The sequence below is a fragment of the Balaenoptera ricei genome, chromosome 1 (genome assembly GCF_028023285.1).
Source record: "Balaenoptera ricei isolate mBalRic1 chromosome 1, mBalRic1.hap2, whole genome shotgun sequence".
NCBI lineage: Eukaryota > Metazoa > Chordata > Mammalia > Artiodactyla > Balaenopteridae > Balaenoptera > Balaenoptera ricei.
This window is the reverse complement of record NC_082639.1, coordinates 113,820,275-113,846,981: the sequence shown is the minus strand read 5'-3', so window position 1 is coordinate 113,846,981 and position 26,707 is coordinate 113,820,275. Positions and strand designations below refer to the sequence as shown.

Here is a 26,707-nt window from a genome sequence, read left to right as displayed (position 1 = left end):
GCCCACCGAAGCCCCCGATTGGCCGCTCCCGGCATTGCGCGCCTCCGATTGGAAACAGCGAATGTCTATCACCGAGCCGCGGGGAGGGGAAACTGTCGGAGGCGGAGGGTTACACACACATTAACACAAGAACGATACACTTACGTATCATACTTTCTCGGTAAGCGTGCAAAATAAGCGCAAAGCTCAAGGACTCAATAAAAACGTTTAATTACACTTCGGAGACTTCATACAGTGCAACAGTCAATGTTCGCTGTTAATATTCACGAGTCCACTTTATCAAATGTTAACTGCATCTGCACTTTATTCCCCTGTCTTTAAATACTCCCATCAGGTTTCCCGTCTTGCCCAGTCTCCCGAAAGTTTCTTCCAATTTTGGCTACAGACCAATACATCAAAAATTCCAACTGGTCCAGATCCATGGTCCTGGGAAAATGGAAGCCCACTTTCCCACCCCCACCAAGACATTTTAACCAAACCGAATCCCAGTCCCTAAAATATTAGATGGGAAAGTAGGGGCCAGGGGTCCCTTTTAGTAAATGCCCATCATCCTTTAAAACTGTGTGTGTGACAGAGAGAGAGAGAGAGAGAGGAAACAGGTGAAAGACTGAAATACTGTACAAGAAAATAAAACAGAAGAAAGAGTCTGGAGGAGTCTGGGATGGAAACAACATAAGACATGAGAAGCAGGAGACTACCTCCTGTCCATGATACTTTACCCACTTTGCAATGGTGGGGAAGGACTGAAGACAAGACTCTAGGGACAGGAAGGTGTGGAGCTGAGAAAACCAACCTCCATAGGTCTCACTAGGATGAGTTTAAAGAGAAAGGAGGGATCCCTGGCTTCTTTTATGTTGGTGGTTCTTAGGGTAAAGGAGTGACTGAGAGGCAGGAAGATTCAGAATGATCTGTGGGCCCAACCCTTTGGATGACCATTTGTGAATAGAAATTGGAGGACTCTTGACAAAGTGCAAGAAGGGACAGACAAAAATAAAAATAAGTGAAAGAGAAAATAACCCTCAAAGATAGAGCCCAAGATGGGCAGTGGTGGTGGTGAAGGTAGAGAATTCAGATTCTGATCTTGCCTGGGGGATAGAATGTGGGGCAGCCATAAGAAATATCAAGGCTTCAGGTAGCTAGCACCTTTCAAATTGGCACCATGGCCTCTCCCAGGGGGTGGGACCAATAAGAAAGTTTGAAGGGTCATCCAAGCCAGATGTCTCAAGTAAAAGTGCAGGGTTTGATATGCCTTCTTCTCATTCCATTTACTGCACCTCTCCTCACCTGCAACACAAGCTTGGTAGAGGAGGTGTGTGTTGTGGGGGAAGGATGAGGCAGGGAAGGAGCACTCATCATCTAGCTCCTGAGAGCTTCAACAGATCATCTCGGCAGTATCAGGCTGGTAAATGCAGTGGTCCCGGTATTGGGTGAGTTCCTGACCCACCCTTTACCCGCCTCCAAGCATCCCTCCAGAAGGTACCATGACTGGGATGACTCCTCAGATCGGAGAGAAGAAAAACACAAACAGTTCCACATCTCAGGGATTCCCATTGTGAGACAACATCTGTTTCTGTGAGTCCAAGTGATTGGGGTATATATGTGTGTCATGACTGCCTGGGGCTGAGAACCTCCACTGCCCTCTACTAGGTTTGGCTCAGCTGGTCGAGGGAGATGCGCTAGGGCACACATATCCTCCTGTCACTTTCCAAACCAACTACTCTCTCAACCAGACTTTTCAGGGTAATGTTCCAAGTCCAGTGTGTCCCAGACAGTCTGATCTATTTAGAGCTGTGCCCACCAGTGTAGTCATCTGGGCCAGGAGAAAAAAACAGCTTATATATCCTGGGGCTGCTGGGACTGAAGGGACTGGGAGGGATAGATAACTGGGATTGAGGGAAAAGCTACATGATATTTTTCCACCTGTCTGAGGAAGGGGTGGGCTCTGCCTGCAGGATTGGTGCTTTAGCAGGACTAAGACAGTAGCCTGGTTCACAGAAAAATACACACACAAAATAAAGTATCAACATTTCTCCCCAACCTAATAACTCTCCAAAGAGAGGATGAGTGCTCTGGAGAACCAGAGGTTTTTGCTGCTCCCACTCCCTGTGCAAAAGTGCCTGGCACCTTGCTCCCAGTGGCAGGGAAAAGCAGAGTAGTCTGGTGGGCAGCTCAGTCCCAAAATAAAAATAAGCAAGCCTAAGAGATGAAGCAGGAAAGGGCTGATGGCAACTGCTTGGAATCTGGGCTGAAAGCCCAAGAGGAAGAACCAGTGGTAGTAAGCAAGTTCTATGTGCAGCTCTTCTCAGGATCTCAGGGACACAGATGGAGGGGGAAGGCAGAGATGGATTGGCAGGGGATGGATGGAGTGGGATTGGCAGGGAGAGTGGATTTCCTTAGGGCAGGACGGTACCTGTACTGAATGAGTGAGCCCAGTTTGGCAAGAAAATTAAAAAATAACGAGAGCAGGGGATCCAGGTGTGGAGCCTCTTCAGCAAGAGCAGTTCAAAGTCTCTGTCCCTGACCCAGGGCCGGACTCGGTATGTGGTGGGGCACCTGAAGAGGGTGCTACCCTCTTCTCTCTGCCCCCGACCCAGAGTAGTGTGGGAAACAGCAGGCTTCTTTCCCCATCACTGGTTACCAGTGTCTTGAGTCCACCAGCTCAGGTCGGAGGCTGAGTTTCTTGAGGCTCTCGTAGCCCACCACAATGACAATGGTTGAGGGCGTGGCTGAGATGATTCTGGCGGAGAGGCCTTTCATGAGGCCCCAAGGCCCCTCTTCTGCCATCAGCTGTCGGAAGGTCAGGATGATGGAGTTCTTGCCCTCAACCTGGAAAAGTCAATGCATTGGAGGACGACGGTCTGCAGTCAAAGCCCCTCTACCCAATCTCCCTCTGCCTTAGGCTAAAGTGGAAAGAATTAGACTTGGGAGTCAGAGGGCTGGACTCTGCTTCTGCGGGACAGTTCAGCACAGTGACTGAGTATGGGCTCTGGTACCAGACTGCCTGGTATGAATTCTGCTCCGCAATTTACTAACAGCGTAATCTCAGGTACTTTACTTAACACTTTGTACCCCAGTTTCCTCAAATATAAAATAGTAATGATAATACCTACCCTGTGTGGTTGTTCTACGAAGTAAACAAAAGACTACTTGTAAATGCTGAGAACAGTGCCTGGCAGACAGTTAAGTATTCAATAATGTTAGTTATAATTAATATCATTAGATAAACTACATAGTGATGAGTCTTTGGACCAGGTGCTTCTCTCTGGTCTCAGGGAGGCTGGATTAAATCACCTCTAAGGGCCTCTGCAGCTCTGTTACGGACCAGGGTTCTTGGCCTTCTGGAAGCAACAGAAATTGACTAGAGGCCAGACAAGAAATTCAGACAAGGCTTTATTGGGGCCCCTGCTGCACGAGAGGGGAGCAAGAACAAACAACAGCTTGCTTTGCTGGCTCACTCCCCAAAGTGGGGGTAAGCTTGTTTCTTATATGGGGTGAGGGTAGGGGTGTGTCCAGGAGTCGGGCCAGAGGGGTGGCTTAGGTCTTATATGGGGTGAGGGTAGGGGTGTGTCCAGGAGTCGGGCCAGAGGGGTGGCTTAGGTCTTATATGGGGTGAGGGTAGGGGTGTGTCCAGGAGTCGGGCCAGAGGGGTGGCTTAGGTATTTTGCCGCCCCTTAGGTGGTGTTGTGTGCAGGGAGCATGCACAGTACCCTGCTTTTGCTCCCCGCACTTCAGAAGTGGCAGTTGGGTTTTTTGGTTTCTTTGTATCTTTTGGGTCCAGAATTTGCCCCAACTGGGCATGCACACAGTTGTTTTTAGTCCCATATAGTTTCTCTGTATTCTGTTGCTCGAGGAGAGGTGTGTCCAGGTGCAAGCACTGCAGCACTGCAGCAAAGGGGCCCCGGTCCCAGCCTGTCTCAGCTCTCTCTACCAGTGATTTTGATTCTGATCATCTCAATCCCTCTGAAGCCCCATGGCTAGAGTCCTCCCCCTCCAACCCTGTCATCTCCCACACACCCTGTGACCTGTCTTCCCTATCATACTGGAATCTTTTCTCTCTTTTTTCTTAATAGTCTTGCCCTCTTCTTCCCCCCCCCCACTCCCATACCTGCCACCAAATTACACTTTTAGAGATTACCCCCTTCATACCTTCAGCCAATGCAGGACAGACACACTCCTTGTTATACTTCCCTCTATTCACAAGGTGGTCCCATCTCTGACTAAGAACGTCTCCCCATTCCTCTCTGCCTCCTTTAGCGCCCTCCTCCACATTCCGTCTTTCCCTTCTTCCTCTGACCACCTGTGCTCCCCTAATCCTCCACTTATCCACAGCCATGTCAAGGGCTTTTTTAGCTATGGCCCTGGTCCTCATATGTGCTGTCTCTTCCAGCCTGGGAACTCCTCAAAGTAAGGACCCGTCCTTTCCCTTGAATCTCCTCATGGAACACCCAGAACAAGGCTCAGGAGAGAATAAGGATGGAACCTATACACTTTATTATTTGCAAACCAATCAGATGCCACTCATTTTCAAACGTGTGGGTCGTGGAGGGGGCGCATGCTTTCCTAGGGACCAATACACAGCTGACCCTCAAACAACACGGGTTTGAGCTGCATGGGTCCACAGATATGCAGTTTTTTTTTTTTTTCAGTAGTAACAAGTAACACTACAGTACCCAATAAAAATTTTAAAAATAAATAAATTAAATAAATATAATAACCGGGAAGACTTTACCATTGCTATTTAACCTTTATGGATTGCATATCTCTCTAAACATGTCAAGATATATTCCTGTTTCTCTAAAGTACACACTTGGTTAATTTAAGAATTCCATGCTTATGCTAGCATTAAATTTAAAGAGATTATTTTACTTCTCTGGAAATAAATCAAAATTGTACATAGGTAGCAGAGTTACTACATAAAAAATTGAATTTAAAATTGAACTGCCTGCTTATATTACCCACAATGTGTTTACATATATTTGACTATAATCTATACCAAAATGATTTAAGTAAAAATTCATTTTTATTTATACTTAAAAAAAAAAAAACACTACAGTACTATGCGATCTGTGGATGGTGAACCACAGATTCAGAGGGCCAAGTTATACTTGAATTTTCAACTGTGCGGAGTGTCAGTGCTCCTAAGCTCCATATTGTTCAAGAGTCAACTGTACCTAGATTTACCAGCCACCTCCATCCCAACTTCCTGGTATCAGGGAAGCTGACTTCACCTCCGTCTGCTAAGGTTATTTTCCTTCCCTCTCCTTCTCACTGTAACTCAATGACCCCACTCTCCTGGACAGCTGTCTTCTTAAGTTACCCAAATCAGATATTAAAATTCCCCCATTCTCTCCACCTAAAGCTTTTTTAAAAATATTTATTTATTTATTTTATGAGTATTTATTTTCTTTTAGTATTATTTATTTTTAAATTTTATTATTATTTATTTTTTTATTTTGGCTGCACTGGGTCTTAGTTGCGGCATGTGGGCTTCTTAGTTGTGGCATGTGGGCTTCTTAGTTGCAGCATGCATGCGGGATCTAATTCCCTGACCAAGGATCGAACCCAGGCCCCTTGCATTGGAAACGCGGAGTCTTACCCACTGGACCACCAGGTAAGTCCCGCCACCTAAAGCTTTATACAGCAAAACCTACCATGTGTATATTATACATCACCATTCAGATTCTATTTCCTTGGACTCGGGGCTGTGAAATTGTCATTAAGCTGACTAAAGACAGGGACTATAATTTCTGGACACCACCACCCAGGGCTTTGTCTGTGTTTGTGCTGAGTCCACACAGAACAATCTGTGAAACCTGTTCAAGGACAGTCATTTTCACTGTAGAGAGCACATAGCCAAGTGGAGAAGCCAGACAGACTTACGAAATTAACTAAAATCATATTTCTAATAACCACAAAGCTACAAGGTAAGGAAAAGGCGGTTGATAGGCTACGCTATTATGATGAAAGCCTAGAAGAAAGCAGTAAGAATTCCTAGAGGCATGGGCAAGGAAAGGAGTAGAGACATGCAAGGTAGCAGACAGGATGACAGAAACATTCTAGGTGATTCAAAGTGCTCAGCTAGTTTCTGTAGATGGTAAGCATAACCACAAGGAAGAGGCTTGGATGACCAGGAGAAGGCTGGCTAGACTAGAGGGCCATGACACAAAGAGGTCACGAAATACTGGAGGGCCTGAAGATCACACTTCTAATGGTTTATCTGGGAGGAGGGTAGGGGAGAAGACTGGTCTTACCTGTACTCGGGTTCGGATGACATCCATGGGATTGGTGAGGATGGAAGCAGTGGCTGCAGCCAGAGGCCCCGAGATGGCTTGAAAGACGATGTGAGGGCACTCCTTAGGGCAGAGGGACGAGAGCTGCTCTGGAATCAAGGGAAAGATAATGCCTCAAGACATGAGGTTCTACCCCATGCGCCCCCAAACCTTTTCTACAAGTTGGCCCAACGATGACAAACTCTCCATCCTTAGCCACCTTAGACCCTATAACTCCCATCTTTGCTTCCATCTAAACCAACAACAACCAAAAATTTTTTAAAATAAATTTATTTATTTATTTTTGGCTGCATTGGGTCTTCGTTGCTGCACGCGGGCTTTCTCTAGTTGTGGCGAGTGGGGGCTACTCTTCGTTGCAGTGCACGGGCTTCTCGTTGCGGTGGCTTCTCGTTGCAGAGCACGGGCTCTAGGCATGCAGGCTTCAGTAATTGTGGCACGCGGGCTCAGTAGTTGTGGCTCGCAGGCTCTAGAGCACAGGCTCAGTAGTTGTGGCGCACAGGCTTAGTTGCTCCCTGGCATGTGGGATCTTCCTGGACCAGGGCTCGAACCGGTGTCCCCTGCGTTGGCAGGCGGATTCTTAACCACTGCGCCACCAGGGAAGCCCTGAACCAACAAAAATTTTTAAATCTCAGGCCCCTTGCAGAAGTCATTTTGCACAGGACAAAATTCCTCTGGAGAGGGGGATTTCAAAACCTCTTTGCTTGCTGACTCCTTTCAGAAATCACTCCTGATGTAAAACTCTTATGTTTATGCTCTACTTTTCACAACTCACTGGCTAGAAAAGCACACACCACATATTTTCTTATATGTGTGCTGGATAACTGGTAAGATACATTAAAAATTGGTAACACTGATTGTCTTTAAGGAAGGAAGCTGGGTGACTGTGGTAGGTGAGGAGTGTTTTCACTGCATACCCTTTCCTACCTTTTGAATTTTGAACCATGTGAATGTTTTAAAAAATAAAAACAATTACAATTAAAAGAGAAAATCATATCCTACAGTGAAAACTTTTCTTCAGCTTATATCAAGAAAGGAAAATTGGACTTCCCTGGTGGCGCAGTGGTTAAGAATCTGCCTGCCAATACAAGGGACACTGGTTCGAGCCCTGGACCGGGAAGATCCCACATGCGGTGGAGCAAATAAGCCCGTGCACCACAACTACTGAGCCTGAGCTCTAGAGTCCGCAAACCACAACTACTGAGCCCGCGCGCCACAACTGCTGAAGCCCACGTGCCTAGAGCCCGTGCTCCGCAACAAGGGAAGCCACCGCAATGAGAAGCCGGCGCACCACAAGGAAGAGTAGCCCCCACTCGCCGCAACTAGAGAAAGCCCGCGCGCAGCAACAAAGACCCAACACAGCCAAAAATAAATAAATTAATTAATTTAAAAAAAAAAAAAAGAAAGGAAAATTCATTTTTCAAAATGCTGATGAAGAAGATGGAATAATATCCAGATTCACCCAATCCCAGTGTCACTAGGAAGTTCACCTGCAATTGAATTATTTTGCTTTTCCCTCTCTGGAGGTAAGAGACAAGAGTTCGTTCATTTATTCAACAAAGATTTATTGAGTGATTACCATGAGCCAGTCACCTTGGGTTCTAAAGATACAACAGTGAATAAAAGAGCCTCAAATCCCTGCCCTTATGAAACTTACATTCTAGTAGGAGAAAACAGACAATAAATAAATCAAAAGCAAAATATACAGCTATGTCAGACATGATGTGTGCTAATTATAGAAAAAAATAAAGCAGGAAAGGAAGATAAGGAATGCCAAGGGCAGAAAGGGTAGAAGGTGAAGTTTAAGCAAAGCCCTAAAGGATAGTATAAGCCTTATCGATCTGTGGGGAGAACTTTCCAAGCAGAGGTAACATCCTATGCAAAGGCCCTGAGGCATGAGCAGGCCTGAGGTCTTTGGCAGCAAGGCCAGTATGCCTGCAGCCAAATGAATGAGGGAAAGAACAGTAGATGAGGTCTAAGAGGTAGGGCCCTGAAGCCATTGCATGGACTTTGGCTTTTACTCTGAGTGCGACTGGATATAAAATAGATTTATCATCTCCATGATTCCCTCTCAGTTTTCTCTGTACAATTCAGTCACCATAATACTTTTACGAATTTTTTCTTGGGGGGAGGAGCAATATAGGGGTAGGGGATTAAGAGGTACAAACAAGCTACAAGGATATATTATACAGCACAGGGAATATAGCAAACATTTTGTAATAACTATAAATGGAGTATAACGTTTAAAAATTGTGAATCACTATATTGTACACCTGTAATTTATAAACTATTATACATCAACTATACTTCGATTTAAAAAAATAATAATTTTTTTTTTCCCATGCTCCTAGTTTTGGTAATTTACGGCCAGGCAACTAAAGATTAGGAAACAAGTAGGAGGGTGGAGGTTGGCAGGACAGAAGAGAGGGCTTCCAAGTCCGAAGGCATGACAGAATTCCTTAAGCCCTACCAGAACCACCTCTCCCCTGGATTTCTAATCACTTTCTTCCCCAGGGTCAGCATACAGAAAGAAACAAAGTGAACTGGTGGCTCCGCCTCAAGGGTGTCTTGTTGCTCCTGAGAAGAAAACATTTTACAGCCACTGGAAGGCAGCATCTGGACTGGCACTGCCAGCCTCCTTGGATCTGTCTGCACTGGTGTCCAGGCCTGCAAGTTGCAGTGGGATTCAGATTTCAATTCTAATCATGCACACATGCCATTTTTCTGGGGTTTAGGAAGAGGATGAAAAAACAAAGGCAAGAGGGTGGAGGAAAGAGCCCCATGGCTTTCCTTCTCCATTATTCATTCAACAAGCATTTATTGGGCATCTATTATCTGCAAGGCAGAAGATAAACCCAGGTTGACTTGGTTAAAGTCCTTCCTGGCTAAATGACTTTGGACAAGTAATATAAGTATTTATTTAATGCTTACTATATGCCAGGCACCGTGAAAGCACTAGACATAAAACAGAGAAATGAACAGGAAAATGCCTTCATGGAACTTACAGTCTAATTAAGGAGCTGGGTGGAAACTGGGGATAAAATAATTGCAAATTATGACAAGTGCTATTAAGGAAAATAAGGTGCTACAAATGAAAACAGGGCTTCCCTGGTGGCGCAGTGGTTAAGAATCCACCTGCCAGTGCAGGGGACACAGGTTCAAGCCCTGGTCTGGCAAGATCCCACATGCCGCGGAGCAATTAAGCGCATGCGTCACTACTACTGAGCCTGTGCTCTAGAGCCCATGAGACACAACTACTGAGCCCACGTGCCACAGCTACTGAAGCCCACGCGCCTAGAGCCTGTGCTCCACAACCAGAGAAGCCACCACAATGAGAAGCCCGAGCACCACAATGAAAAGTAGCTCCCCTCGCCGCAACCAGAGAAAAGCCTGCACGCAGCAATGAAGACCCAACACAGCCAAAATAAATAAATAAATACAATTTTAAAATAAATAAATTTAAAAAAGAAAACAGGAAAAGCCCTCTTTCCAACTGGGTAAAGAAGTCTTCTTGGGACTTCCCTGGTGGTGCAGTGGTTAAGAATCCACCTGCCAGTGCAGGGGACACGGGTTCGATCCCTGGTCTGGGAAGATCCCACATGTCACAGAGCAACGAAGCCCGTGCGCCACAGCTACTGAGCCTGTGCTCTAGTGCCTGCAAGCCACAACTACTGAAGCCTGTGTGCCACAACTACTGAAGCCTGTGCACCTAGAGCCTGTGCTCCACAACATGATAAGCCACCGCAATGAGAAGCCCGCACACCGCAACGAAGAGTAGCCCCCGCTCACCGCAACTAGAGAAAGCCCGCGCGCAGCAACAAAGACCCAACGCAGCCAAAAATTTACAAATTAATTAATTAATTAATTTTAAAAAAAAGAAGTCTTCTTTGCAAAGATGGCATGTACGCTGAGGCTTGAAGCATGAGAAGGACCCAGACACACAAACAACAGGGGAAAGGGTATTCCAGGCAGAAAGAACAGTATCTGCAAAGGCCTTGAGGTGAGAACAGAGCTTGGTATGTCTCAGGAACTGAGAGAAGGGCAGTGAGAATGGACCAGAGTGAGTAAGGGGAGAGGAGCACAAGATGGGGCTGGAGAAGCAGACAGGGACCAGATCACATAGACCTGTATTGACCGTGAGAAGCATTAGATTTTATTGTAAATACCCATAAGGCAGCATTGGTAGATTTTAAGCAATATGGAGTGACAAAAACCAGTCTACTCTCTCAACAAATATTTACTGAGCACTTACAATTCACCAGACCCTGAGACACACAGTGTCACAGAGTGTGGCACACAGTGGGTATTCAGTAAATGTTAGCTTCCACCCGCTTCCAAGAAACTTTCCAGTCAATTATATCAAAATAAAGCTGGGGGAAAAAAAGCGTTAAGAAAAAAGAAGAACCTGTGCAAATAATAGAAGAGATAGGCACATAGAAATAACATCAAGGCAAATGTTCTAACTGCCTTAAGAAAGACCGAAGCAATGTCATGGGGGTTGAAAGGAGGGAAAGATCATTTCTGACTTGAGAGCTACATGGAGAGGATGGGAGAGGAGGCAATGAGTCATGATTTCACCAGGGTAAGTGGACCTGGAAGGCATCTAGCAGAGGGACATGAACACAAGCAGAGGTGGGAGAGATGATGCACGGTGGAGGAATGGTACGTGAACTGGCCTGGCTGCAGCATAGACTATACATAGGGAAACAGCAGGATGTTTCACCGAAAAGGGAAGGTGAAGCCAGGCTGAAGAGTTTGGATTTTACTGAGTAAGCAGTGGGAGCCACTGAACATCACAACCAGAGTTTAAAGTTAATCCATTAGGGGGACTTCCCTGGTGGCACAGTGGTTAAGAATACACCTGCCAATGCGGGGCACACGGGTTCGAGCCCTGGTCCGGTAAGATCCCACATGCCGTGGAGCAACTTAAGCCCGTGCGCCACACTACTGAGCCTGTGTTCTAGAGCCCGCGAGCCACAACTACTGAAGCCCTCGCGCCTAGAGCCCGTGCCCTGCAACAAGACAAGCCACCGCAATGAGAAGCCAGCACACCGCAATGAAGAGTAGCCCCTGCTCACCACAAGAGAAAGCCCATGCGGAGCAACAAAGACCCAAAGCAGCCAAAAGTAAATAAATAAATAAATCTTTAAAAATAAATAAATAAAGTTAATCCATTAGGGACTTGTGTGTAGATAGGAAGGAAGAGACTTGGAACAGCTACAAGGCTGATGCAACAGTCCAAGAGGGTAGGAACAGAGCATGGTTTCCAGGAAAGGCAGTGGGAATGGAGAGAAAGTTGGACAAGACATTCCAGGGTCACCAGGACTAGATGTGGGGACAAGGAAAAGGGGCCAAGCACTATGCCCAAGGCCTCAGTCTCAGTGATTTGGAGAATAACATGGCCACTGACACATGAAAGTAAGTCAGAAGAGAAAGCCAGCTTGGGATGAAAAATAGTTAATTGGGGCTTCCCTGGTGGCGCAGTGGTTAAGAATCCGCCTGCCAATGCAGGGGACACGGGTTCGAGCCCTGGTCTGGGAAGATCCCACATGCTGCGGAGCGGCTGGGCCCGTAAGCCACAACTACTGAGCCTGCGCATCTGGAGCCTGTGCTCCGCAACGAGAGGCCGCGATAGTGAGAGGCCCGCGCACCGCGATGAAGAGTGGCCCCCACTTGCCGCAACTAGAGAAAGCCCTCATACAGAAACGAAGACCCAACACAGCCATAAATTAATTAATTAATTAATTAAAATTAAAATGGAGATTTCTAAAAAAAAAAAAAAGAAAAATAGTTAATTGAAAAAAATTTCAGATGTAAGTGCATGCCTCCAGGTCAAAAGGTCCAACAGTCAGGATGTCTGTCCAGAGCTCTGGACAGGTAAGTTTGGGAACAGAAATAGAAATTTTGGACATATTAGAAAAGGACAATTCTAATTGTAAACGAAATCAAATGAGGAGAGAGGGGTGAGGACAGACTCCAGAGAAAATGCTCACGTTTCCTAGGAAGTTTCTCTAACATTAAGATTGCCAGCATCCATTCCCAAAGAATCTGATACAAAGGGTGGAGGTGGAGTCCAGGTATCTGAACTTTACCAAATACTCCAGATGAAAGACTGTGTTAAACAGAAGAAGAGACAGAGCTATCAAAAAAAAAAAAAAAGTACAATTAGAAAAATAGAAGAGGGACTTCCCTGGTGGTCCAGTGGTAAAGAAGCCACCTTACAATGCAGGGGACACAGGTTCGATCTCTGGTCGGGGAACTAAGATCCCACATGCCACGGGGCAACTAAGCCTGTGCACCACAACTACTGAGCTCGCAGGCCTCAACTACAGCCCGCGTGCCACAAACTACAGAGCCCATGCGCCCTGGAGCCTGTGCATCACAGCTAGAGAAGAGAAAACCCGCATGCCACACCTAGAGAAGCCTGCGTGCCACGATGAAGAGCCCGCGTGCCACAACTAAGACCCAACGCAGCCAAAAATGATAAATAAAATAAATAAATAATAAATAAATCTTTTAAAAAAAGGAAAGAAAAAGAAAAGACCCAGAAAAGTACAGTGCCATAGAAACAAGGTGATTATAGGTTAGGAAGTCATTACAAAATTTGGTCAGAAAAGTTCCAGGTGGGATGGGACAGAATGCCTACTGCCAAGGCTTAGGAGCCAGCAGCAGGGATTTGGGACGCTGCAAGCACAGGCTGCCCTAACTGGCGTTTGGTAGTTACCCAAAGCTACGGATATCGCAGGGTAGCAGGCACACACAGGTCCTGATCTTGACAATGTGCTTTGCCCTTTCAGAAGGAAATCTGGCAGTATGTTTATTGAGGCCCTCAAAAATGTTATCTTTTGACCCAGAAATCCCATTTCTGGGAAATACTTAACAAGTAATGCCTTGTGAACAAAAATACATTACAGGAGTAGAGAGGTTGAAGATTGTATCACACCTTGAACTTAATTTAAATATTTATTTATTTATTTTGGCTGCACCGGGTCTTAGTTGCGGCGTGAGGGATCTTTGTTGTGGTGTGCAGGATCTTTAGTTGTGGCATGCGGACTCTTAGTTGCGGCACGCATGCGGGATCTAGTTCCCCAACCAGGGATTGAATCCAGGCCCTCTAGCATTGGGAGTGCAGAGTCTTACCCACTGGACCACCAGGGAAGTCCCTTGAACTTAATTTAAAAATAGTAAGTAGGGGCTTCCCTGGTGGCGCAGTGGTTAAGAATCCGCCTGCCAATGTAGGGGACATGGGTTCGAGCCCTGGTCCGGGAAGATCCCACATGCCGTGGAGCAACTAAGCCTGTGCACCACAACTACTGAAGCCTGCACGCCTAGAGCCTGTGCTCTGCAACAAGAGAAGCCACCGCAATGAAAAGCCCGCGCACCGCAGTGAAGAGTAGCCCCCACTCGCCGCAACTAGAGAAGGCCCATGCGCAGCAACAAAGACCCAACGCAGCCAAAAATAAATAAATAAAATAAATAAATTTTAAAAAAAGAAAAAAATGTAAAAAAAAAAAATAGTAAGGAAAGGCATCCAACTCAAAAGCTCACTATTACCCATTGCTTTCATCTTTAAATCCTATGGATTTTGTCCCTCCCCACCTTATGATTCTCTGCCAATATTCCACTAACCTTAGTTGATCCTGATGCATCGAGAACCCACTCTATGTCCTACAGTCATATACTTTACTTGTCTGATTCCCTCCACTATAATATTAGCTCCTTGAAGGGAAGAACCATGTCTTACTCATCTCTGAATCCTCCTGGATTCAAATGTTTGCTGTATGAATGGTCCAGTCTCCCATTAAATCACTTGCTCCAACATGCACAGAGCAACAACATCTCTGTCCATTAGTAACCATCCTCCACCCCCACCCTCCTGGTCCCTGCTTACCTGCATAGAAGTGGTAGAAGGGCCACCAGACAGCACTGTTCGGGATGTAAGTAAGCAGCGAAGCCACGTAGCCCCGGTAGAAGCCACGAAGTCCATCAGCCCGCAGGATCTGCCTGATGATGTCCTTGGTTTGGCCAAAGGCAACTACCCCTTGTCCCTCTGGATTCCCTCGCACTTGGAAGCGGCCCGTTTTCTCACCCTTGCGCTGCATCATCAGGTGCTGGGAGACCACATCAATGGGCACCGTGATGCTCTGAGCCACGAGAGAGGCCGAGCCACCAGCCACCAGTGATTTGACTGTGTTGCTCTGGCTGTAGTCAGCTACAAACTTCCGGGTGAGCTCATAAGTGGTAACATAGCACTGGCCAGATATGAGGGTGAAGGTGTTGACCAGGAACCCCCGGTAGAGGCCAGTCACGCCATCTGCCCGCAGGATCTTGATGAAGGCATCAAAGGTCCCATGGTAGAGGCTCTTGCCTTTCTGAACCTGCAAGCGAGTGCGGATGAGGGTGAATGGGTAGACGCTGACACGGATCATCATTGTCATTGCCACACCAAACACGTAGAACTTCTTCTTGTCCAGGTGTTCCCACTCGATGATCTGGATGTTACGTTTGTCCTCCATTGTGCCTGGAGACCTGGGGATTTGAGCAAGGTGGAGGGAATGTGAAGGAGATCAGAATTTGCACTTTCCCCTCCTGGATGGGCTCTGAAACCCCATTCTCAGCCTTCAGCTCCTGGGGTACTCACTTCTCCAAAGTTTAGACTTCACCCAGTCTGGCTCTGCCAACCCCTGCCTGATTCTTCCTTCATGGATCGGGATAGTGCCCTCTTCTCTCTCCTTTACCAGTCTGTCCCAATTCAGGACCCCTCTTCTGAAAATTGTTTCTCACCTCACTCCCGTGGGCCCACTCCCACCTCAGCTCCCTACCCCCAGCTTATCAGGTCATCTATTCTGGTCTCTCTGCCTCTGCCCAGGCCCTGGTGTCATGGCCCATTCTCCTTTTCCTTCTCTAGCTCACCCAGACAGCTCAGGATGCTGCGGGCAAACCAACCACCTGGCCTTTAAGTGGGCTAAGGGGATGTCACTAAGTGACATTCTGGAGGTTCCTAAAGGCTAAAGGGAAGTGCTCCATTTCTGACGCTCCTGGGCCTACTGAGGAGGCATGGCCTTCGGCCTTGGGCCGTTGAGCCTCAGCAGGATGCCTCTTTTACCACCATTTACCAGCTGACTCACCTTACTTTATTTCTGGTTTCCCGTGCTGGCCCCTCTGAGCTCCTCCTGACCCACACTCACTACACTTACACTTTCTCCAGTCTGCATTAGAAGAAAGTGTGAGGAAGAAGGCAAGTGGGGCTTTCACTCCACCACCCCCCCACCTCCCTTCCTTCTAATGACAGGAGTTAGAAATTTAGGAACAAGCCAAAGGTCAGAGTCCTCTTTGGTTATTAGATAACTCACTCTAGAGAAAGAAGAGAACCACCTGAGAGCTAAGCAGTTTCCCTGAAGAGTCTTAACTACAGGGTAGAGAACATGCTTGGCCTCTTTCATCCCCAAGCATATAAATAATAACCTCAGCCCCTAGGTAATGAAGGGAGATTCAAGTGACAGAAAAGATATAGAGACTCTGCCTTTGAGAAACTCAGTCTCTTCAACGGGACACAGTATCCCTCTGGGGAATGGATGTAAGACACAGAGATAAAGAAACCAGGGCAAATTAATGTACATGTGGCCCTCATGTTAAGTGTATCCACTGACTAAAGTTTCAAACAAAACTAATAAGCTTACAACTGTAATAACTGTATAAAATCAGGAGCTTTCAACTTAAGAAATGTCAAATGAAGGGCTTCCCTGGTGTTGCAGTGGTTAAGAATCCGCCTGCCAATGCAGGGGACACTGGTTCGAGCCCTGGTCCAGGAAGATCCCACGTGCCACAGAGCAGCTAAGCCTGTGTGCCACAACTACTGAGCCTGTGCACCACAACTACTGAGCCCGCATGCCGCAACTACTGAAGCCCGCACGCCTAGAGCCCGTGCTCCACAACAAGAGAAGCCAACACAATGAGAAGCCTGCGCGCCGCAATGAAGTGTAGCCCCCGCTCGCCGCAACTAGAGAAAGCCCGCATGCAGCAACGAAGACCCAACATAGCCAAAAATAAATAAAATAAAATAAATTAATTAAAAAAGAAAGAAAGAATCCGCCTGCCAATGCAGGGGACATGGGTTCGAGCCCTGGTCTGGGAAGATCCCACATGCCGCAGAGCAACTAAGCCCGTGCGCCACAACTACTGAGCCTGTGCTCTAGAGTCCTCGAGCCACAACTACTGAAGCCCGTGTGCCACAACTACTGAAGCCCATGTGCCTAGAGCCCGTGCTCTGCAACAAGAGAAGCCACCACAATGAGAAGCCCGTGCACCGCAACAAAGAGTAGCCCCCGCTCTCAGCAACTAAAGAAAACCGGCATGCAGCAGTGAAGACCCAATGCAGCCAAAAGTTAAATAAATGAATAAATAATTTTAAAAAAAAAGAAATGTCAAATGAGAGGACATCATATATTGGACATACACATAGTGACAATGTAATGTGCTCCTGTGTAGGATACTGGACATTTTCAGCCAGAAGGGGAAAGTGGGAAGTTAAAGTCCAGGAAGTAGGAAATCAGGGGCTCCCTAAGCTCTGAGAGAAATCCTTAAGGGATGGGAAAGGAGGTGGCCACATCAAAAGGACAACTCTAGAGAGGTGAAATGTTCTACACAGGCAGTCCCAGCACCAATGCCTTGACAAATCTCATGTCAAGTGTATAACCAGAGTTCATCCTCAACCACCTTCCCCAACCAAAGGTCCCAACCAGCCTAAGTAGCTCTTGGTTTACCATATACGTCAGTGGGGAAGCAAGGTTAGCTTTTTGGAATTTCCTGAGCTGGACTGCATCACTTTCATTAAAGTATAAGATACGTGCAGTGCAAACTGAGTACATGTGAGCTGAGGGAAAACCTCAGCTTCAAGGTGAGGCATGGGTGAGGCACATGTAACCAAGACAGGCTTCCTGGAGGAGGACAAAGCAGCTTGAATGGAGGAATACAAGCGGACAGTGAAAGGGAGGAAACAATGGCTTGAAACAACTGGGTTGACCAGAACAGAGAATCTAGGCCATGGGAAATGAGCTAGAGATGGGGTTCTAGGAGGAGAACCCCTGGAACACTGATGTGCCACTTGCTGTGGGCAAAAGTGGCCCTTCCTCCAGCCTCAGCCCAGGACACCCATCAAGTCCAGTGCGGCAATCTTCTCCTTTAAGGCCCTTCAAGAGAAGGGGGGTCACTGTATCACTGACAAACAGGGTGTTTGGCATCCAGGGTCCCAAAGTTATGAGTCCATTTCCACTGAGAGAGGAGGAGAAGAGAGAGAGAGACACTAGGATTTACTGAACACCTATTACCTCAAGTAATCCTTACAACTTAACCTCTACACAGTTAAGACACTTCTGCTAAATGAGGAAATTGAGGTACAACAAATAGGTTAAAAGGAACAGGCCCAAGGTCACACAGCTGGTTAGCGGAGGCAGGATATGAGCCAAGTTTGCGCCTCTACTCCATCATGCCCTCTACTCCATGGGAGTTGAGGAGTTCCAGCACAAATCACTCTGTTCAGTATAAAGCCAGGTCATTCCCACCCTTGGGAGGTAGAATTAATGCCCTCATGACTGCCAGTCACCCAAGGGTTAAGCATAAGCTCCTGGTAGCAGATGCCCAGGGATTTCTCTCGGCTTTGTTCCATTGAAACCAAGAGCTGCCTCTGCTTTCCCAGCGTGCTTGTGGAGTGACTGAGCTGAGTGGCTGGGCAGGCCTGTTGTCATCATAGGACAAATACGGCAGGGCTCAAGCAAGGCCTCCTGCTCAGCTCATGGATACTGTGTGCTGAGCAGGGCAGAGAGCCAGAGCCACGAAGGACTCTGTTCTAGGACCTGGTTTTGTGGGCACCGTCTCAACTTATCAAACTGAATGACAGAGTGCCAACAACTCCTGATGAGAAATCCTACAGCAGCACCCAGCGCCCCATTTCCCCACTTTCCTCCATCTCTCACATGTGCCAGTCTATTTTAAATTCCCAGAAAGAAGGGAGGACTCTCCACGGCCAAAGCAGGTAATTTCTACCATTGCCATGGTGACAGAAGAAGCCACTAAGGGTCATGCCACAGAGGGCTGAGCCTCCACAGTTGAAGGGGAAGGCACTGCACCCAACCCCTCTATCCCTTTGAAAGGTGGGTTGCTCCTAAAAGTTGGGATCTCAACCTGCTCCTTGTTATTTAACCTCCAAACTTCCCGCTGAAATATCAAAACCAGTTCCTTGTGTTTCACCCTCTGGAAAATCCTCCATGCAGATACCTGTATGCTCACTTCCTTCAGCCTTCCTTTCTTCCAATTCAATCAGCCCAGCTTCTTTATGGCTCCTTCCCAGATCCTTATTTGTGTGCATGGCTCCAATTCTGAATTTTCCCCCATCTTTTAACACAGCTTAGACACAAAGGTTAAAGTGCTTCATACGGAGACCCAACAGATGACCCAGGATGTCCTGAAATCATCAAATGAGATGTCAGAGGCAGAACCCCCACTGCTGAGCCCATCAGAGGAAAGGGACAAACTGGCCCAAGTAGGTATACCTCCTCTCTACTTCCCCTCTCCCTGTACCAGAAAAACCACACCAGACTGTTCACTAGGTTCTGAGATAAGATTCTGGTTCAGGACAAGGCAATGTCACCTGGAATGTAAGGTCATTCGATGAAAAGAACACTAGTAGTCAGGAGATCCAAGTCTGAATTCCACTTCCATTACCTACTAGTAGGACTGGAACCAAGTCACTTCTTTGAAATTCAGTTTCCTCATCTGTGAAATGGGGCTAATAAAGCCTGCCATAGCTATGTCACTGTGGTGCAACTCACATGAGCTAATGTGTGAAAGCACTTTGTTAACAGCAAAGCACTTCTATCATTGCAGAAAGCTCTACTTGCACAGTGCTGCTCTAAATCTTTGCTACTCAGAGTGGTGCACAGACCAGCAGCATGGGCATAATCCGGGAGCTTGTTAGAAATACAGAATTTCAGGATGCTCCATAGACCTGCTGAATAAGAACCAACATGTTCATAAGATCTCTGGGTGGTTAATACATATATCAGAGTTTGGAAAGTATTGCCTTAAATATTAAGGATTGTCAGTATTATAACAACGATAACAACTACTCTAGGAGTCCAGGACCATTATGACTAGGTTAGGAGCCCTCTGACTCCATCCTGACTTGTCACCAGGACTGGGCTCAGTGATGACTTCTAAACTCATTCAAATCTTTTCAGTCAACAACCCCCCCCCCGCAAATCAAATAGCCACCTACAACTCCTGACAAGACATCCGTGGGGTTTGGTCCCCACTTCTGTGCTGGAAACAACATCTTTGCTTCCTCCTTCTGTTCCTCTGTACTTCTTACTGCAACTTCATCAAGGCTTTGCATCCTGGGAGCTATCTACCACATGAATGTGAATATATTTACATGCTTGCCCACCTGTCCTAATGAATATGCATTTCCTTAGGGAAGTTCCCGGGCATGCCTCCAACCTCTCCCTTCAAGACAACCTCCCCTCTGGGGCATGAAGCGATTTCCACCCAGCCTTCCTTCGGTCTTCCATAGGTGCCCACGTGATCCCTCATGACAGACACCACATGACAATCCTCTTCACCTACTCCACATGACACCCCCTTTAAGCTGCTTCTGTCCTGGCCCCCGAGATGCCGCCTCGCCATGCCTCTCGCCATGCTTCTTTCTCTGTCAGCGAAACTCATCCTCTTCCGACAAGAAGAGATGACTCGTTGGAGTCGCCCCTCATACCCCAAACTGCGTGGCGGGCTCCCACTGAATTGCAGCCGGGCACTGCAGACACCCGCTGCCTCCCTGACAGGTCCAGGTCCTCGGAGACCTTAGTCCTCAGGCACCCCAAGCCGGTGGTTCCTTACCTTCTCAGATCAGGGCGGTTCCGCCCCGTCTGAGGTGAACTCCAAGCGCGGACCTCTAGACCGCAGCTCCCACTCTATCCTCTGTTTCTGGCGACTGATGGCCTCCGGTCGCATCTTCCTCCATCTCGACCGGGCTCCCGGTACTGACGGAACCGGAAATTGGGACTTTGTCACTCCCGCCCCCTGCAGGGGGCGGGGATGAACGATGTGCAACTCCACCAATGGCGTTCTGAGCCTTTAGCCTCTCGCCCCGCCCCCGCAGCAAGGGTGGAAGGTCCTGGGAACCATCTTGAATTCGGGCAGAGGCCACGCCTTCATTGGCTTCGACATGCCCTTAGCTCTACAGCGCATGCGTTTTCTTTCTAATTCTTGGAAATTAAAAGTCACCCGGCGCTTCTTGAAGATCTTGTTCTAAATGGGTCACCTTGTGTTTCCGACTTATTGGAATCCTTAAATTCAAATCTAATCCGTAAATTTTTGTGTAATTTTTCTCATCTACAGAGCCAAAACAGAGGCCAGTGTGCAGCAGGAAGGACTAAGTTTAGACAACCAATTTTAAGGTTTGGGAACTCAAAAAACTGCAGGAATAGGGAACATCCTGGAGGTGGAGTGGTTTCTTCCAGCTCTAAAACTATCTGCTTATACATGGATTTAAAAGAAGAGGCAGAGCCTTTTTAAATAAGGGACTGGGAGGCTGGGGGTGGAGATTCATTTCAAAATAGATATTTCTACAACTCAACAAACAAGAAGACAAACAACCCAATTTTTTTAAATGGGCAAAGGACTTGAATAGATGTTTCTTCAAAAAAGGTGACCAAAAAGCACATGAAAAGATGTTCAATATCATTAGGGAAAAACAAATCAAAACCATGAGATCCCACTTCACACCCACGAGGATGGCTAAAATTAAAGCAAGCAAGCAAGCAAACAAGAACCTAGAAAGTAACAAGTGTTAGCAAGGATGTGGAAAAATTGGAACCCTCAGACATTGCTGGTGGGAACGTACAATGGTGCAGCTGCTGTGGGAACAGTTTGGTTGTTCCTCAATATGTTAAGCAAAATTACTATATGACCAAGCAATTTAGCTCTGAATATATACCCAAAAGAGTTGAAAACAGGTGTTCAAACAAAAACTTGTACACAAATGTTCACAGCAGCACTCTTCTTCACTATAGCCAAAAAGTAGAAACAAACGGTGGTATACCCATACAATGGGATATTACACAGTGAATAAAAAAACAAACAAAAAAAGGAATGAAATATGGATACATACTATGATGTGGATAAATTTTGAAACCATTATGCTAAATGAAATAAGCCAAACACAACAGTCACATATTGTGTAATTCCATTTAGATGAAATATGAAGAACAGACAAACCTATACAGACAAAAAGCAGGTAAGTGGATTAGTGGTTGCCAAGGACTGGGGGGAGGAAGAGTGGGGAGTGACTGCTTAATTAGTACAGAGTGTCCGTTTGGAGTGATGAAAGTGTTCTGGACCTAGATAGTGGTGATGATTGTACAGCACTGTGAATGGCTAAATATCACTAAGAGTAAATTTTATGTTATGTGTATTTTACTTCAATTAAAGAATTTGATACCTCTGGGAAACATCCCTCCTGAACAACAGATTTGTACTGACAATTGCCTCAAAATATCTAATGGACATTTCAAACTTAGTGTGAAAGTTAGTTTTATGTCAATCTGGCTAGGGCTATAGTAACTAGTTATTCACTAATAGGTGTTGCTGTGAAGGTATTTTGTAGGTGTAGTTAACATCCACAATCAGCTGACTTTAAGTACAGACTACCTTGATAATGTGAGTGGGCCTCATCCAGTTAGTTGAAAGGCCTTTGGAGCAACACTAAGGTTTCTCTGGGGAGAAATTCTGCATCAAGACTTCAGCATGGGGCTTCCCTGGTGGCGCAGTGGTTAAGAATCCACCTGCCAATGCAGGAGACACGTGTTCGAGCCCTGGTCTGGGAACATCCCACATGCTGCAGAGCAACTAAGCCCGTGCGCCACAACTACTGAGCCTGCGCTCTAGAGCCCACAAGCCACAACTACTGAGCCCACATGCCACAACTACTGAAGCCTGTGTGCCTAGAGCCCGTGCTCCGCAACAAGAGAAGCCACGACAATGAGAAGCCTGCGCACCGCAACGAAGAGTGGCCCCTGCTCACCACAACTAGAGAAAGCCCGCTCGCAGCAACGAAGACCCAACACAGCCAATAAATAAATAAATTAATTAATTAAAAAAAAAAAGACTTCAGCATGGCCGGGGTGGGGGAGAGATAAATTAGGAGTTTGGGATTAACACTGCTATGTATAAAATAGATAAACAAGAAGGACCTACTGAATAGCACAGGGAACTATATTCAGTATCTTATAATAACCTACAATGGAAAAGAATCTGAAAAAGAATATATATATATATATATATATATATATATATATATATATGAATCACTTTGCTGTACGCCTGAAACTAACACAACATTGTAAATTAACTATACTTCAATTTTTAAATGGTAAAAAATAATAAATAGGGCTTCCCTGGTGGCACAGTGGTTAAGAATCCGCCTGCCAATGCAGGGGACACGGGTTCGAGCCCTGGTCTGGGAAGATCCCACATGCCGCGGAGCAACTAAGCCCGTGCGCCACAACCACTGAGTCTGAGCTCTAGAGCCCGCGAGCCACAACTACTGAGCCCGCATGCCACAACTACTGAAGCCCGCGCGCCTAGAGCCCGTGCTCCACAACGAGAGAAGCCACGGCAATGAGAAGCCCGCGCACTGCAACGAAGAGTAGCCCCCGCTCGCCACAACTAGAGGAAGCCTACGTGCAGCAACAAAGACCCAACGCAGCCAAAAATAAATAAATAAATAAATAAATAATTTTTAAAAAATCCAGTCAAAAAATGGACAGAAGACCTAAATAGACATTTCTACAAAGAAGACATACAGATGGCCAATAGGCATATGAAAAGATGCTCAACACCGCTAATTACTAGAGAAATGCAAATCAAAACTACAGTGAGGTACCACCTCACACCACTCAGAATGGCTATCATTAAAAAGTCCACAAATAACAAATGCTGGAGAGGGTGTGGAGAAAAGGGAGCCCTGCTACACTGCTGGTGGGAATGTAAATTGGCACATCCACTATGGGAAACAGTATGAATGTTCCTCAAAAAACTAAAAATAAAGTTGCCATATGATCCTGTAATCCTATTTCTGGGCATATATCTGGAGGAAACTATAATTCGAAAAGATACATTCACCTCAGTGTTCATTGCACTATTTATAATTAGCCAACCTAAATGTCCATAGACAGATGAATGGATAAAGAAGATGCGGTACATATATACAATGGACTATTACTCAGCCATAAAAAGGAACGAAATAATGCCATTTGCAGCAACATGGATGCAACTAGAGATTATCATACTAAGTGAAGTAAGGCAGACAGAGAAGGACAAATACCACATGATATCACTTATATGTGGAATCTAAAATATGTCACAAATGAATGTATCTACAAAAAAGAAACAGACTCACAGACGTAGAGAACAGACTTGTGGTTGCTGGGGGGGTGGGGAGAGGATGGAGTGGGAGTTTGGGATTAGTAGATGCAAACTATTGTATATAGAATGGATAAACAACAAGGTCCTACTGTACAGCACAGGGAACTATATTCAACATCTTGTGATAAACCATAATGGAAAAGAATATGAAAAAAATGTATGTATATGTATAACTGAATCACTTTGCTGTACAGTAGAAATTAACACAACATTGTAAATCAACTATACTTCAATTAAAAAAATTTTTTTAAATGTTCAGAGCTTGACCACTTCCCATCACCAACATACTAACACCCTAATCTGAGCCACCATCATCTATCACCTGGATTATTCCAGTAGCTTCCTCACTGGTTTCTTTGCTTCCACCCTTGCTTCTGCTATGTACCAATCACAATAAAGCAGCCAGAGTGATACTTTTAAACTTTAGGTCAGATCATGTCCCTCCTCTGTTCAAAATCCTCCAATGGCTCCCCCATTTATTCACAGTAAAGGCCAAAGTCTATACAGTGGCCTACAGGGTCCTACAATCTTCCCCCATGCACACACAGCATCTTTCTCATTTCGTCTACTATTCTCATTCCTGCCTCAAGGCCTTTGCATTGGCTGTTGCTTCTGCCTAGAAGCTCTTTCTGCAGGCATCCACATAGCTCCTACTTTCACTTACTTCATTGTTTCATTGTTCAAACATCATCTTATCAATGAGACCTACTCTGAATCCCCTATTTAAGCTTGTAGACACTCCTTCCACTCTCAACCTTCTTTCTCCAACTCAAATTTTTTTCTCCATAGCACATCTCTATTTAAAGTACTCTATCGGGGGACTTCCCTGGTGGTCCAATGGTTAAGAATCCACCTTCCAATGCAGGGGACGTGGGTTCGATCCCTGGTCGGGGAACTAAGATCCCACATGCCGTGGGGCAACTAAGCCCACGTGCTGCAACTACTGAGCCAGCGTGCCACAACTAGAGAGCCTGTGTGCCGCAATGAAGAGACCACATGCCACCACAAAGATCCCACATGCTGCAACTAAGACCCGATGCAGCCAAATAAATAAATATTTTTTTAAAAATAAAATAAAGTACCCTATCATAAGTACCTAAAATAAAGTTCCCTGGTGGCCCAGTGGTTAGGATTCTGGGCTTTCACAGCTGTGGCCCAGTTGGGGAAGATCCTGCAAGCCGCACAGCCCAAAAAAAAAAAAAGTTGTTTATAAAGTACCCTATTTATTTTACTTATTTATCTCTCTCCTACACTAGAATGTAGGCTCTGTGATGGCAAGAATAGTGTCTGCTTTGTTCACTGATCTGCCCTCAGCACCCAACAGTGTCTGTCACATAGTAGGTGTTCAGTAAATATTTGTTGAATAAATGAATGGATTTCAGCATTGAGAGAGCACTTACCATACGCCAGGCTCACAGAAACACAATGAAAAAGCAGCACTGTATGAAAAAGGTTATACTGAAGTGTGCATAGGTCACTAACTCTGCATGGGAGGATAGAGAAGAACCCACAGAGAATATGCTGGTCTAGATGGGAGACACAGCATGCCCAAAGGACCTCACTGTTGCTTCCTCTACGCAGACTGTCTATTCATCTCTGTGTCACAAGGCCTGGAATAGTGCTAGGCACTCAATAAAGCTTTCCAGAAAGCTGTACAGAGGGGCTCAGGATTTACAAGTAGTGCCTAGATGTGGATGAAGGAGCTGGAGGCAAGCCATGCCATACCAAGGGGTTTTCATTTTTTTAATTCTGGATTTAATGAAAAGCCATTTGGAGTTTTAGGCAGGTTTTTTGTTTGTTTGTTTTGTTTTGTTTTAAGTAAACTACCCTTTATCGGAGAGTGGAATGCAGGATGGGAGCAGGAGAAGGTGGCAGAGACTGGTCAGGGGTCAGCTCTGGCCGTCATGGTCAGTGATCTGGGCCTGTGGGAATGGAGAGGTGCTGAGGAATTCCAGGGAGAGGGAGGAGGAAGAGGAGATGAGACTGGTGGCCCACTAAATGTGGAGGGGGTGAGAGAGAAGAGGTCCCAAGCTTCTCCATCGCAGTGTGGTTAACTAGCATGGGGAACAAGGGAGGGCAAGCAGGTTTGAAAGGGTTGATAAATTCAGCTGGGGACACGTTGCATTAGAGATGTTTGTGGTGTATCCAGGTGGCTGTAACCAGTAGCTAGAGGGGGAGACAGGAAGCCTGAGCTTGCAATACTCTGTCCCCCACGATACCTCTTCCCCACCCCACCCTGGGCTCTGACTGTTGCTAGTCCGTCCCTACTGCCAGATTGTGAGGGTAGGAAGCAGGTCTGATTCAGGTTTCTCCCCAGCTGTCTAGGCCAGATTCTTTTTTATTTTTGGTCGGGGCGGGGGTGGGCATGCTGTGCTGGCATGCAGGATCTTAGTTCCCTGACCAGGGATCAAACCTGAGCCCCAAGCAGTGGAAGCACAGAGTCCCAACCACGGGACCTCCGGGGAAGTCCCTAGGCCAGATTCTGAACCATAGCAAGTACTTTGTGCATGTTTGCTGAATGAATAAATGGGCATCTTTGGTTGGGAGGTGAGAGTGGAAGGAATAGGCATGGAAGATATTGTCCAAGGGGAATTTTCAAGGGAAATAAGAAAAGAGAAGTGCTTAAAAGACCTGAGGAGCAGTGGCCCGAGAGCTAGGAAGGTAAGCAAGAGCACTGCAGCCAGAGACCAAAGCATAAGTGTTACAAGAAGGAATTGTCACCAGCGTCAAAGGCTGCAGAGAAGTCAGGTAGGATGAGACTGACCAAGGTTTTGCTCTCATAAACAGTAAGCATTTCCCAGGTGCCTCCTCTCACTAGAGCATAGTGCCTCACGCTTTAGGCTGTGGAGATGGGGTTGAGATACTTCCTGCCCCCAGGGTGTTGAGAGTCCAGCAGGGGAAACTGCATGTGCCATCCCTTTCTGTGTTTTACATTCTTTTTT

At 46.3% G+C, this 26,707-nt stretch overlaps 1 protein-coding gene across 4 annotated transcripts in view; it reads right to left on the bottom strand.

The window, feature by feature from the left end:
- Positions 1 to 20,310, bottom strand: part of LOC132371951 (solute carrier family 25 member 44) — a 45,695-nt gene extending 25,385 nt beyond the window's left edge. For 2 of the 4 annotated variants that reach the window (XM_059933769.1, XM_059933788.1), the window contains exons 1-3: positions 20,178 to 20,310; positions 14,179 to 14,816; positions 6,252 to 6,379 (exon numbers count right to left, since the gene is read on the bottom strand). In XM_059933769.1, coding sequence (XP_059789752.1) covers positions 6,252 to 6,379; positions 14,179 to 14,803 — 753 coding nt within the window. In that variant the 5' untranslated portion in view covers positions 14,804 to 14,816; positions 20,178 to 20,310. Of the gene's footprint in view, positions 1 to 186; positions 2,827 to 6,251; positions 6,380 to 14,178; positions 14,817 to 18,560; positions 18,748 to 20,177 lie in introns of those variants that run through there. The other 2 variants (XM_059933778.1, XM_059933795.1) reach the window with 2 other exon arrangements.
- Between the last annotated feature and the right edge of the window lie 6,397 nt (positions 20,311 to 26,707).